The sequence below is a fragment of the Apiospora aurea genome (assembly GCF_038362705.1).
Source record: "Apiospora aurea strain CBS 24483 chromosome Unknown utg000003l_segment0_segment0, whole genome shotgun sequence".
NCBI classification, from domain to species: domain Eukaryota; kingdom Fungi; phylum Ascomycota; class Sordariomycetes; order Amphisphaeriales; family Apiosporaceae; genus Apiospora; species Apiospora aurea.
This window is the reverse complement of record NW_027117390.1, coordinates 150,971-165,222: the sequence shown is the minus strand read 5'-3', so window position 1 is coordinate 165,222 and position 14,252 is coordinate 150,971. Positions and strand designations below refer to the sequence as shown.

General features: G+C 63.4%; 2 protein-coding genes across 2 annotated transcripts; both read right to left on the bottom strand.

The window, feature by feature from the left end:
- Positions 1 to 1,224: 1,224 nt before the first annotated feature.
- Positions 1,225 to 4,319, bottom strand: PG986_003888 (polyketide synthase; the record flags this gene model as incomplete). Its single annotated transcript, XM_066840110.1, has 2 exons — positions 1,225 to 3,972; positions 4,026 to 4,319. The coding sequence occupies 2 exons, from the start codon at positions 4,317 to 4,319 to the stop codon at positions 1,225 to 1,227; spliced, it is 3,042 nt and encodes a 1,013-aa protein (XP_066702737.1).
- Positions 4,320 to 4,361: 42 nt separating this feature from the next.
- On the bottom strand, positions 4,362 to 13,159 carry PG986_003887 (lovastatin nonaketide synthase; the record flags this gene model as incomplete). The annotated part of the gene is made up of 4 exons (XM_066840109.1): positions 4,362 to 4,403; positions 4,481 to 9,151; positions 9,211 to 12,768; positions 12,821 to 13,159. The coding sequence occupies 4 exons, from the start codon at positions 13,157 to 13,159 to the stop codon at positions 4,362 to 4,364; spliced, it is 8,610 nt and encodes a 2,869-aa protein (XP_066702736.1).
- Between the last annotated feature and the right edge of the window lie 1,093 nt (positions 13,160 to 14,252).

Sequence of the window (14,252 nt, the reverse complement as noted above, 5' to 3'; positions counted from 1 at the left end):
AGGTAGTAAGCTAGCCGTGATGTGTGGTAGTGGAGAACTGCAAGCTGTGGTTGGAAGCTGAGTACATGTAATGCATCGACACGTAGCTTTGCCGCAGAAGCCCGGCGGCAATTAGCCCTCGGCAGCTTTTAATAGTAGGAAAAGGTCCAATATGACGAACAATCCGACAAAGGCATTCATGCCGGTGTGTCAGATTGCCAGCGTTGTCTGGGCACCTAGAGAAACAAAGCCATTGTCGGAATGGCTTCTGGAAGGCGGGTGCGGCACGGACAAAGCAGCGCCAGTGCTGGATGTTGCAAGAACAACAACGGGGATGCAAGAACAATGAGTGCGAGCGAACGGCGGAAGCAGAGCAAAGACAGCAGCACAGTAACGAGAGCGAGTACTGGTGTCCCCAGCCGAGACAGTGAGTTGCAGCAGACTTCAGGCCATGGTGCGAGAGTGATTGATGTCCAAGTTGTCCTTGGATGAGGTCAGATTCAATGCAGAAGGTGGCCCCTTAGCTTCAGTGGGAAGAAAGTAGGCCCCGGGCTCCAGGCCCCCCAGGCAACAAGCAATAGTGGGGGTTCAGCCACAAAAGGCAGCAGCCACTGCACCGTCCAGAAGTGCCTTGGGCCAGACACGACGCTTGACGAAATTGAAGAGCAGCGGCAGCGAAAATGCTGTGCTGCTATGTCCACAGAACAATTGAATGAACTATTCGAGTTGAGAGGGGGGACCAGAGCGAATACGCCAATGAAATATTTAGTCGAAATACTGCGATTTAGTCCCGGTGTCAACACATTGAAGCTGGGCAAGCCTGGCGGTTTTTGTCAGTCTGTACTGCACTGTCGGGGGCTCAATCGCTGACTTCCGGGCGTCTTCTAAGTTCTTGTAGATGCTAAAGTGCCATGTTGGATGCTTTGGTTGAGTGAAACGGTCTTCTTCATTCAATGTCGCAATGAAAAGCGCATCACATTTGAAATCCAAGCCAAGCAAGCAAAGATTGTTATCGTGAGAATTAAACATGTATTCTAGTGAAATCTATAACCCCTTTTCCCCAAACCCATGTGTCTAGTGTCAAATAATTCCACCAGTAACGATCATCTGTCTTTTTTCTTTCTTCGTTCTTTCGTCTTTTTTTTTAGTGTCGTCTTTCCCCGGAACACCACCAACGCCAGTGACTCCAAACTCCAAACTCTAAACGCATGTGCATGTGACAAATAAAAGAAACTCAAGAGCATTTTACATGCCCAAACTGCTCATCACCCGCTGTACGTAGCGATCATCGACCGGCTCGCAAAGCGCCTCCCTCGCCACTTCCTCCTCCGAAGTCCCATCGCCCAGCAGCCGCCGCGTCTCGCTGTCGTCCAGCGAGAACATCCGGTGGCCCATGTCCACGTACTCGGCCGCCACCGCGGCGTAGAGCGCCCCCTGCTTCTCGATCCGCTTGTGCCACTCCTTGGCGGGGACCTTGGTCGCCTCCTTGCCCATCTTGTGCAGCGCCTCGACCAGGCCGCCCACCGACAGCGGGCGGCGGTTCCGGATGTGGAACACGCTGCCGCCCTCCCGGGGCGCCTTCTGCACGAGCTGGTGGATCGTGCTGGCGATGTACGTCGGCGGCACCAGGTCCATGTCCAGCCCGTCGTCGCCGCCGAGGTCGGGGACCGAGCCCGTCTTGACGATGTCGCGCATCAGCCCCGCAAAGAAGTTGGACTCCTCGGTCGCATCGGCGTCGGCGGCGGACAAGGCGGAGGCGCGATAGATGAGGGTGCGCATCCCGCGCTTCGCGGCGCTCGTCAGCATCATCTCGGCCGCCCAGCGCGTCTTGAAGTAGGCCAGGTCCGAGCCGACGGGGTAGAAGAAGTCGGGCGCCCGTTCGGTTTTGACGGTGCCGCGCTGGCGGTTGTCCATGTCGGTGTTGTTGCGCATCATGGCCTTGGGGCGGCCGCCGTTGTTGTTGCTGTTGCTGTTGTGGTCCACGGCGCGGTTCGTGGTCCGCCAGTCTTGCAGGTGCGACACGCTCCAGGTGCTGAGGTAGTGGAGGCTCGTGTCGCGGCCGGCCGCGGCGGCGAGGCGGATCACTTCGCGGGTGGCCCGCAGGTTGACCTGCTCGAGCTCCTTGTACGACTTGAGCAGCGAGACGCGGCTGCCGAAGTGGAAGATGGACTGGACGGTGTCGCGGAGGGTCTCGAACTCCTTGGGGGACAGGCCCAGCTCCGGCATCGCGAGGGCGCCAGGCAGGAACTCGACGCGTTCGGCGAGGACGTGGGCGTCGCCGAGGTCGTGCTGCTCGATGTCGGCGATGAGCGCCGCCTTGGTCAGGGGCGTCTCGGTGCCCATGGCCATGACGGTGGCGCTGGGGTCCCGGTTGAGGATCTCGACCAGCATGTAGAGGCCGACCGTGCTGTCGGCGCCCGTCAGGAGGATCTTGGTCCCGATGTTAGTGCGCTTGGCCGGGTAGAACTCCGGGGTGTCGGGCAGCTTGGCCTCGACCTGCCAGTCGACCTGCGAGCCGGCGTTGTCCCACTGGAGGGGTTCGAAGCCGCGCTCCTTGATCACGATGGCGGCGACGCCGGCGGGCGTCGGGGCGGTGAAGAAGTCCTTGGGCTGGATGCGCAGGCCCGAGGTGCTGCGGACTTTGGCGAGGACCCGCAGGGCCAGGACGCTGTGGCCGCCGAGCTCGAAGAAGCTCTGGGAGGGCTCGATGTTCATCTTGGGGTTGAGCTTCAGGACGTCGCGGAAGACCTGGGTGACGGAGGCCAGGATCTGGAGGCGTTCGTCTTGGGGGTCTTCCTCGGGAAGCTCGGAGTGGGCGGCCAAGAGAGGGAAAACGGGGTCCAGCTTCATCTTGCGCAGCTCGATGCGGTCGTGCTTACCGCTGGTGAGGGCCGGCAGCTGCGTGGCGAGGTGGTAGGCGTTGGGCAGCATGTACGGGTTCAGATGCTCCGAGGCCTCGACGTGCAGCTGCTTGACGAGGTCCTGCTTGGCCTTGTTGTCGGTGATGTCGTAGCTGGTAACCACGAAGGCGACGAGCTGGCGGTCGTCCATGGCGTCGTTGGCGGCCGCGGTGTTGTCGGGCGCGAACTCGGGGCTGAGGGCGCGGGGCACGACGACGACGTCGGCGACCGAGGAGCCGAGGCGCTTGGCGGCGGCGAAGAACTCGTTCTCGACCTCGGCGAGGTCCATGCGGAAGCCGCGGAGCTTGACCTGGGTGTCGCCGGCGATGCGGCCGTGGCACTCCATCATGCCGTTTGGCAGGAAGCGGCCGCGGTCGCCGGTGCGGTACATGGTCGTCCAGCCCTGGGCGACGTACTCGGGGCCCGCGAAGGTGTCTTGGACGAAGCCGCGGGCGGTCTCGGCGGGTCGGCCCATGTAGCCGCGGCTGACTTGGGGTCCACCCTGGCAGATCTCGCCGATCACGCCAGCGGGGACGGGTTGAAGCAGCGCATCGACAATGTAGTGGGAGCAGTTGGGCAGCCCATAGCCGATGGGGATATTGGTCGCGTCTGCGGCAGGGTACTCGGGGTTGTGGCAGGATGTCTGGACAGTGGCCTCGCTAGGGCCCCATTGGTTGCTGATGGTCAATCCCTTGATGCCGAGGTCGTAGATGGCGCGGACGACGCGGGGAGGGAGGAACTCGCCGGCAAAGATGGCGTCCCTGTAGGAGGAGCAGTGCTTCAGGTCGTCTTGGCCGACGCTGAGCACCGTCGCGAACTGGGTCGGAGGGAAGTAGGTGACAGTCACCCGTCCCTCGCGCATGAACTTGGCCAAGGCCGAAGGCTCCTTGCGAACGTTGCGCTTCGCAAGAAGCATGGTGGCACCTGAAGTCAGGGCACCCCACAGCTGGCCGACCGAAAGATCGAAGGCCATGGAGCTGTGGAAGAGGATCCGGTCCTCAGAAGTGAATTCGTGGTGTGTGTTGTGGGAAGTCAGCATGGCGCGAGTGTTGGACTCGCTCAGGACAATGCCCTTGGGCTTGCCGGTGCTTCCCTGCATTGAGTGTTAGCCACTCCGTCCTGCCCTCATCGTCTTTGGGCACTTACCGAAGTGTAGATGACGTAAAAGGGGTTGTCGGTCGCGGTCTCTCGGTGCAGCCAGAGACCGTGCGACGGCTTGCTCATCATGGCCTCCGAAACCTCCACTATCTGACAATCCGCCGACAGGCCCCGCGCCTGCTCGGCCAGCTCGGGCAGGACCAAGATCAGCTTGAGCCCGGCCTCCGCCGTCATGTGTCGCAGTCTCTCCCGGGCGAAGTCCGGGTCGAGCGGTACGTAGCCCCGACCCGCGAACGCCGCCCCCAACATGGCCACCACCATGTCGATGCCGGGCGGGAACATGACGCCCACCAGACCGCCCGGCCTCCCCCCGCGCGTTCCACCTCAATGGCGACCCGTTCGGCCCGCTTGGTGAGGTCGTCGTAGCTGATCGTCTCCCTGTCGCTAGTCTCAATGGCTGTGGCTCGCGGCTGGGAGTGGGTGATATCCAAAATCTTGCTTACAATTGATTTTCCGGCCCAGGCCTCGGGGTCCGGGGTCACGTCGGTGCCCCAGCACTGGGCCGCCTGGTACGCGAGCTCCTTGGGCCCGCAGAGGGGTACCTCGTCGATGGGCTGGCGGTGGTCCCGGGCCGCGGCGGACAGGAACTGGACAAAGTTGTCGATGAAGCGCTCCATGCTGTCGGCGCCGTACAGGTCGGCGTCGAACTGCAGCTGCAGCTCGAGCCCGCGCTCGGGGTCTTCGGTCGCCTCGAGGGCCAGGTCGCAGGGCGTCGGGATGTCCTGGATGGCGAAGTCGGAGATGGTGAAGTCGGCGGTCGAGTGCGCGGCCGGCTTGCCGTACATCTGGTAGTTGACGGCGATCTGGCCGAGCGGGAAGTGCTGGCTGTTGCGCTGCAGGTTCAGGGAGCTGACGAGGGTGTCGAAGGGCGCCGTGTTGTGCTCGAGGGCGCTGACGACCGCCTTGGCCGAGTCGGCGAGCACCGTCTCGAAGGCGTCGTGGGCCGCGACCTTGAGGCGGAGCGGGATCATGTTGACGAAGAAGCCCATCATGTCGGTCACCTCGGGGTGCGGGCGGTTGCCGTCGATCATGAGGAAGGTCAGGTCCTCCTCCTCGGTGTAGCGGAACATGAAGGAGCGGAAGGCGGCGATGAGGAAGTGGAAGGGTGTCGACCCGGCCAGAGCCGAGACACGCTTGAGGCGCTTGAGGATCTTGGGCTCGATCGAGGCATAGACGGCCGGGCGCTCGGCGGAACGGCCGTCGACACGCTGCGACTTGGCGAAGGGCAGCAGAGCAGACGCCTCGGGGGCGCCGGCCAAGTTGTCCTGCCACCAGGCGACGTCCTTGAGGACCTCGGGGTCCTGGAGGTGGGCGTTGTGCCACACCGTAAAGTCGGCGTAGGAGAAGCGCGGGGCGGCGACCGAGGACAGGTCCTGGCCCTTCTTGAGGGCGTCGTAGAGGGACATGTACTGCTCGATGAAGGTCTTGGTGCTGCCGTTGTCGAAGGCGATGTGGTGCGCGCTGAGGGCGAGGCGGTAGTCCTCGTCGGCCAGCTTGTAGAGGCAGAAGTTCATCGACTCGCCCTCCTCGATGTCGATCTCGACCTGGCGCATGCGCTCGATCGAGGCATCGAGGGCGGCGATGGGCTCGGCCTCGCTGGACAGATCCTCGAAGGCGATGCGGGTCTTGGAGGCCGGGATCAGGGCCTGCTCGGTGAAGTCGTCGCCCTCGAAGTACTGGGTGCGCAGGATAGTGTTGCGGCTCACAAACTCGTCCATGGCGGCCTGCAGCAGGCCCAGGTCGGGCTTGCCGGTGAGGTGGCAGGACACGCGGAAGTTGAGGGCGCTCTTGTCCTCGAGCATGTTGTGCAGGAACCACATGCGGGTCTGGTAGCTGGACAGGGGCACGGCCTCCTGGCTGTCGCGGGGTACGATGGTGTACTCGGGCTCGCGGCTCTTGGTGGCGGCCTTGGCGGGGCCCTCGGCCTTGGCTGCGTCCTTGCTGGTGGCCTTGTCGGTGGTCTCGGCGGCGGACTCGGTCCTCAGCTTCTCGTTGACCTTGGTGGTCAAGGCCCGGATGGACTTGGCTCCCAAGATGTCGAAGAGCGGGACATCGACCGAGGCCGAGGTGGAGAACCACTTGCGGAACTCGACGGCGACGATGGAGTCCAGACCGTAAGCAGTCAGGGGCTGCGAGGGCTGGATGGACTCGGCCGGGGTACCGAGGACAGCAGCGACCTTCTCGATGAAGGCCGTGGTGAGAACGGTGATTCTCTCCTCGACATCGCTGGCGGCAGCGAGCAGGGCCGAGAGCGACTTGGTTCCCTTGCCTTGGCTGGCGTCCGAGGCCAGGTCCAAGTTGGCGTAGAGGTTGCGGAACAGAGGCTTGGAGGCCCAGTAGACATCCTTGCGCAGGGTGTTGATACCAGTGATGACCTGGTGCTCGTCCACTCCGCTGCGCTCAATACCGGTCTTGGAGTTGGACACGGCCTCCTCGATCTGGTAGAGGAGCTCGTCCTCGCTGATGAAGTCGTATCCCATGCGGCGGAGGATGGTGCCGAGACCGCCATCCTCAGCGACGGCACCGACATCGCCGACGGCGCCGACGTTCATGGTGGTACCGGGGAGACCGCGGTTGCGGCGGTGGCGCATCAGGGCGTCGAGGTAGGCGTTGGCGGCCGCGTAGTTGGCCTGACCAGCAGCACCAACGACGGAAGAGGAAGAAGAGAAGCAGGTGAAGAAGTCGAGGTTCAGGTTCTTGGTGGCCTCGTGCAGGTTGGCAGTTCCCATGGTCTTGGGGTGCACGCAAGTGGCCCAGTCCTGTGCAGTCATCTGACCGAAAGGCCTGTCGCGCAGGACCATGGCGGCCTGGAAGACACCGCCGAGGTTGTGGGCGAGGGCCGAGATGCACTCGTCGACGTGGGCGCGGTTGGAAACGTCGCCCTTGAAGATGTGCGTCTTGACGCCGCGCTCCTGGAGCCACTGGATCGTCTCCTTGGCGTCCTGGGACTTGTCACCGGACCGGGACAGGAAGGCGATCTCCCGGGCGCCCTTGCGGAACATCCACTCGGAAAGCGAGCGGCCGATACCACCGAGACCACCGACGGAGAGGTAAGACTTGTTGGCGTGGAAGAGCGGGACATCGCGGAACAGAGCGGGCGCGACGGGGACAAGCTCATCATTGGCGGGGACGAGGACGATCTTGCCGAAGAACTTGCCGATCTGCAGGGTGCGGAAGGCCTTCTGGGCCTGGCCGTAGCTCATGGTCTGGATGGGGCCAGGAGGCATGACCTTGCCGTCGCGGATGAGCTGGTACGACTCGCGCATGACGCGCGAGAAGATGGGCCGGCTGCAGTTGTAGAGCGTGATAAGATCTACAGAAGCATAGCTGACATTGCGGCGGAAGGGGTCCATATCGAGCTTGGTGTTCTCGTGGATGTCGCGCTTGCCGATCTCGAGGAACCTACCCAAGGGGGCAATGCACTTCCAGGTCGCGTGCAGCAGGTTGCCCGCCAGGCTGTTGAGGGCGACGTCGCAGCCGCGGCCGTTGGTCACCTGCATGACGCCCTCGACGAAGGAGTCGTCGCGCGACGAGAAGATCATGTTGTCGGGGATGCCGAAGTTCTGCTTGATGAACTCGCGCTTCTCCGGGGAGCCGACGGTCGCGATGACCTTGGCGCCGACCATCTGGGCCAGCTGGATCGCCATCTGCCCGACGCCGCCGGCCGCGGCGTGCACGAGGCAGTACTCGCCCTCGCGCAGGCGGCCCGTCTCGAGGAGGCCGTAGTAGGCCGTCATGAGCACGAGCGAGAAGGAGGCGGCCGTCACGAAGTCCATGTCGCCGATCTTCTGGCAGTAGGCCTTGTGGGCGCGGACGAGGGCGCGGTGGGCGCCCTGGCCGGGGCGCGTGTGCATGACGCGGTCGCCGGCCTGGAACTCGGCCGGGTCGACGTTGCGGCCGACGCGGGTCACGACTCCCGCGGCTTCGTCTCCCAGGCGGTAGTCATCGATAATACCGATGGAGGCGGCGATGTCGCGGAAGTTGAGGGCCGAGGCGCGCACCTCGATCTCGACTTCATCGTCTTGGAGCGTCGGGTCCGCGACGTCTTCGTCGTCATCGAAGGCGAGAGTGTCCAGGAGACCTACCTTACCGATCTTGAGCGCCAAGCTACGGCCCTGGCCGCGGAAGGGCTCGAGGCGGTTCTCGCGGTTGGCGGAGCCGGGCAGCTTCATGTTGCGCTCCGTGTCGATCTGGATGCGGGGCACGAAGAGCATACCATCGCGCTCAGCCAGCTCGTCCTCGTCGAGGCAGCCGGTGAGGACCTGCATGACGCGGGACGCAGTGTGGTCAGCAGAAGCACCAGATTTCGAGTCCATATCGAGAGTAGCCATGCGCAGGTCCATGTTCTCGCTGCGGATGGTGCGCATAAGACCGGTGACGATGGCCTGCTCGGGCTTGGCGACGTCGCCGGTGGAGTCCTTGGTGACCCAGACAACGTTCTCGATGGGGCCCTGGACGAGGCTCTGGAGTTCTTGCAGGGCGAGCTTCTCCTGGGTCGAGCCCTGGTTGAAGAAGGTGTCCTGGTCCAGGTTGACGAGCGAGACGACCTGCGCGGTGTGGCAGGCGCGGCCCTCGCCGAACGTGACGGTCTCGACGGGCCCCTGGTGGGTGCGGGCGATGGTGTCGCCGATGGCGCGGGTGTTGGCGGACGCGTCCTGGGCCACGAGGACGGTCAGGGGCTCGGAGGTGGCAGCGGAAGGAGCATCGCTGGCCAGCTGGTAGCAGACCAGGCCGCCGAGGCTGAAGACCTTCTTCAGGCTGGGCTGGGCCATGTCGACGTTCTCGGCCACGATGAAACCGTTGGGCTTGAGGAAGGCGGTGACGTCCCTGGTGGGGGCGGTGTCCTTGACGACGACGAGGTCGTAAGAGGCTTCCTGCGGGTCAGCAAAGTCAATCAGGCCAGGCCAGTTGGACTCGAGAGCCTTCTTCTCGGCGTCGTCAACGGCCATCCAGGGGGTCAGGCTCTTGAAGCGTCTCTGAGCACCGCCGGCGCCGCCCAGCGAAGCAAGGACGGGCCGGACGGAGCTCGCGTCGGGCGTCGCGTACAGGATGGTGGAGTCGGCCACCTCGTGCGCGAACATGTCGACTACGCTGGCCAGGTCGCAGCTCTTGGGCTCGTTGAGGCGGGTGGCGAGCTGCGAAAGAGCGGCTGCCAGCGGATGTTGAAGAAGACGGCGCGCTGGGACTCGGGGGTCGAGGTGTCGTTGCCGAGAGCGGTGATCTCGAGACCCTTGAGGTCGACCATCAGCTTGTCTTCCTCGCCCGCGGCCTCGGAGAACACGCGCATGTCGTTGTGGGCGACGCGCAGACCGGGCATCTCGGTCTTGCAGTCGGCCCACATGCGGCGGACTTCGGTCTCGCTCTTCTGCTCGAGGAGGTGGCCCGAGATGGTGGCGTTGCGGATAAAGGTGGGCACGAAACTCTCGCGGAGACCCTGGCTCGAGATGGAGCCGATGGCGGCGAAGATGGTGTGGAATGCGGAGTCCAGCACGGTCGGGTGCAGGATGCACTCATCTCCGGGGTAGGTCACCACCTTGGAGGGGTCGAACGTCAATTTGCCGAGGGCAAATCCAGAACCACTCTCGACGGGCGCAGATAGGAGTCGGAAGCACTCGCCGTAGTTCAAGCCGACCTGGCGCAGGTGAGAGTAGTACAAGTCAATGTTCTTGCGCTTGTTGGTGAGGTTCTGCAGCTCCGAGAAGGAGGCGGTAGGACCGGCGACAGAGGCAGCCGGGCCCGTCTTGGCCTGGATCTGACCGTGGCAGTGCTCGATCATGTTGTCGTTCTCGCCGAACGACATAACGGCGAAGCGGTACCACTCGACCGAGACGCTCTTGGCCGAGGTCACGAGCGGCTGCAGCTGCAGCAGGACCTCGGTGCCGGCCTCCTCGTTGCTGAGCACGAGGGCGTTCTTGAAGACGACGTCGCGCATCAGGAACTCGCTGACGGTCTGGTCCGCGGGCACCATGTCGGCGGCAGCCTCGAGCGCCATGGAGACGAAACCGGCGGCGGGGAAGAGGACCTTGTCGTCGACGACGTGGTCCGAGAGCCAGGGGATCTCGCTGATGCGCAGGTAGCTGCGCCAGAGCGGCTGGGCCTTGGCCGAGCCGGGCACCTGCACGCCCAGCAGGGTGTGCCGGGTCTTGCGCAGGCGGTGGTCGCGGATGGGGCGGGTGTCGGCCCAGTGGCGCTCGTGGTCCCAGGGGTAGGTGGGCAGGTCCTTGAGCTGGGTGCCGGCGGTGGTCATGCTGCAGTGGCCCGACATGTCGATCGAGTGGTCGCTGTTGGCAGCGACCAGATCCACGTTGTAGCCGAGGGTGAACAGCTGACCGGCCGTCGCCAGGAGGCTCTCGAACGCCGGGACGTTGCGGTCCAGCGAGGCGAGGTAGGGGAGCTCGAGGCCCACGCTCTTGGCCACGTCGCGGGCGGGGCCCTTGAGGGCCGGGTGCGCGCCGATCTCGATGAGGATGTCGATGTTCTGCTCGTCATTCTCGTTGAGGAGGATGCCGGCCAGAGCGTCGGAGAAGCGGACGCGACCGGTCATGTTGGCGGCCCAGTAGGCAGCGTCGCAAGCGCGAGCGGAGGAGTCGCGGGCCGTGACACTCGACGCCATCTGGATCTTGGCCGCCTCGGCCTTGAAGCCGGGGGTGTTGGACAGGGCGTCCTTGAAGCCCGGGGCCAGGGGGTCCATGTGGTGCGAGTGGAAGGCCTGCTCGACGCGAAGCTTGCGGTTGAAGACCTTGTCCTCGTCGAGCTTCGCCTTGAGCTCCATGATGGCGTCCTCGTCGCCCGAGAGGGTCAAGCTGGTCGGGCTGTTGACGGCGGCGAGCGCGATGCGGCCCTTGTAGGGGGCGATGACGGCGGAGCCCTCGGCCTCGGTCATGCCGATGGCCATCATGGCGCCCTTGAGCGGGGAGCCGGAGCCCTGCGACATGTAGAGGCCGCGGTAGTAGGCGCAGATGATGGCGTTCTCGAACGTCAGGATGCCCGCCGCGTAGGCCGCGGCGATCTCCCCGGACGAGTGGCCGACGACGGCGGAGGGCGTGATGCCCCAGGCCTTGAGCTGCTCGACGAGGGCGAGCTGCAGCGCCGCGCACAGGGGCTGCGACAGCAGGGACTCGCCCAGCCGGCTGTCCTCGGCCGACTTGAGGAGCTCGCCCTTGCAGGTCCACTCCGGGCGGTCTGGAAGCTTGGACAGGATGGCGTCGCAGCGCTCGACGGTCTGGCGGAAGAGCGCCGACTCCTCGAGGAGCTGCCGGCCCATGGCGTGCCACTGCGCGCCCTGGCCCGTGAAGACGAAGCCGATGCGGGGGGCCTCGCCGACGGGGCTCGTCCACTTGGACCAGGGCTTGGGGGTCTCGAGCACCTCGGCCAGGCCCGCGGCGTCGCGGCCGATGAAGAAGGAGCGCGACTGCTGCATCGAGCGCCGGACGCTGTAGCTGTGGGCCACGTCGACGACCTTGACGTCGGAGCCGGTCTGTACGTACTGGAGGACGTCGGCAACGCGCTTCTTGGCGGCCTTGTCGTTGTGGGCCGTCAAGGGCACCAGGTAGGGACGCGGCTGCGAGGGCACCGTAATCTTGGAGGTGAGCTGCCTGACGACTTGCGTGGCAGGCTTGTAGTTCTCAATGATGACGTGCGCGTTGGACCCACCGTAGCCGAAAGAGTTGATCGAGGCTCTTCGGACGTCTTGCGCCGCGGCGGGCCAGTCAGTGACTTCCGTCGCCACCTTGATCTTGAGGGCATCGAAGTCGATGGCCGGGTTGGGAATGTTGAAGTGCATGTTGGGCAGGATCTTTCCGGACTCAACAGACATCAACGCCTTGGTGATGCCAGCCAGACCAGAGGCTCCTTCCAAGTGACCCAAGTTCGACTTGATGGAGCCAACGTAGAGAGGGCGCTGGCGACCGGCGGCGAAGACGCTGCCGATGGCGTTGGCCTCGATGGGGTCGCCGGCCTTGGTGCCAGTACCGTGGCACTCGAAGTAGTCAGTCCCGGAGAGGGCCAGGCCGGCGTTCTTGTAGGTCTGGCGGATCAGCTGGGCCTGGGCGGCGCCGTTGGGCAGCGTGAGACCCGACTTGGCACCGTCGTGGTTGGAGCCCGTGCCGCGGACAATGGCGCGGATGCGGTCGCCGGCGGCCTCGGCGCTGCTGCGGCGCTTGAGCACCATGGCGCAGACACCTTCACCACGGACGTAGCCCGAACCCTCGGCGTCGAAGGTGCGGCAGCGGCCGTCGGTCGACAGCATGCTGAAGTCGGTCATGGTGATGTAGATGTTGGGGTCGAAGTGCAGGGCCGAACCCGCCACGATGGCAATGTCGGCCTCGCCGTGCTGCAGGCCCTGGTTGCCCAGGTGGAAGCAGACGAGCGACGACGAGCAGGCCGTGTCGATGGTCATGCTCTGGCCGTGCAGGTCGAAGAAGTAGGAGATGCGGTTCGACAGGATGGAGTTGCCGACACCGGTCACGTTGTACTTGGGGTACATCTCGAGGTCCTTGGTCGTCATGGCGCTGTAGTCGTTGGTGAAGGAGCCGACGTGCACCGAGGTGCGAGAGCCCTTGATGCTCTCCATGGGGATGCCGGCGTCCTCCAAGGCCTCGTAGACGACCTCGAGCAGCAACCGCTGCTGCGGGTCCATGGCCTCGGCCTCCTTGCGGGAGATGTGGAAGAACTCGTTGTCAAACTCTGACATGGACTGGTCTTCCAGGAAGTAGCCGTAGCGGGCGTTGGTCTATGTTGTTAGTGAGCTGACTCTGTTATGAAGGACGATTGATAAGACTTACAGTGCCCTTGTTGGTGCCCTGGGGGTGGTAGAACGCGTCGACGTTGAAGCGGTCTTCGGGCATCTTCTTCTGCAGGTCCTTCTTGGCCACCACGTTGTCCCATAGCTGGGGTATCGACTTGGCGCCCGGCAGGCGGAACGCGAGGCCCACGATGGCACTGGGGTCCGTGGCGGTGGGCGCCATGTCGTCCGAGTCGGCGGCCGAGACCGAGGTCGCCGACGAGGGCGGCGAGCCGGCAAAGGGGCTTTCACCAGGCGTCTGCCCGTAGGGGGTCTCACCGGGCGTCTCAGCCGGGGTGGCGCCAAAGGGAAAGCTGGAGGTGGAAGTAGTAGCGGCCATTGCGTCTATGGTTACTGTCTCGGAAAAGGCTCGGAGAAGGGCTCGGGGAAGGGCTCGGAAAAGATAGTCTAGAATCTAGTGTGCTGGTCTGGTTCGTTGTCGATTAGTGGTGCGACGGATGAGATAGACTCGTTGTCGGTTGGGTGGTGCAACGGGTTAGATAGACACTGAGGTTCTGATGGTTCAAGAGAGGGTTGTCCTGTTATCGTATCTCGAAACCCAATAGCGCAGGCGATGCTACTGTATATATACGGCTTCGAGAGACGTTCCGGAACAACATGATACTTCTGCTGCCTCACCAAAGATAGAAGAGATTACTGTACATGAGGCCGTACAGGCACCCATTCAGTCATCCTCATCCCCATAGCATTGTGTCACCTTCTTCGCGATGTCCTTCGCGGAAGGAGACACAGGATCCTTCTCATCCTGCACCCTCCTACCACCTCTTCGGATCAGTTGTCGGGCTTGGAACTCCCAAACTGTAGATGCCAAGAGGTATCCTGACTGCTTCGGCCCCTCAGCCCTGGCGTTCGAGTCGTTCTAGAAGGTCAGAAGAAGGGGCCCTGGTCAGCGAGGTTGGCGTGGGAGTTGCGTGTATCGACAGGTGTAGTTGGGTAGTTTCGCATGGTCTCGAGGCATATGTCGATTTCTGATGACCTAAGACCCATGTCGGTCGCGCCATTCGCCAAACGTGGCCAGCAAGGGCTACAGAGCTTGCGGTAAATCTGAGATCAGCAAGTCGGAGCAAATTCTTTACCCACCCTTGCCAAGAATGCGGCGCTGTGTGTGTCTTTGTCTTGGTGGGTGAGGTAAGAGCTGTCCTTTCTGTGTGTGCGCGCTCTCTTCTCTCTCTCTCTCTCTCTCTCTTACCCGTGATCCTTCGGTCCCACAGGCAATATGGCAGTTACAAATGGGGATGCGAGCGGGAAGGAATGCGAGCATGCAGCCCATTGGCCAGCTCGGTTGACCCTTTTTTCTTCGGCCGTCTATTTTCGGCGGCTGGGTACCCTATTAGGTCAGACTCTCGGTTGTTTGGCAAAAGCGGGTTGTTGATGTTGCTTGGCACTTCCAGCCGCCCTATCAGAAATCTTTA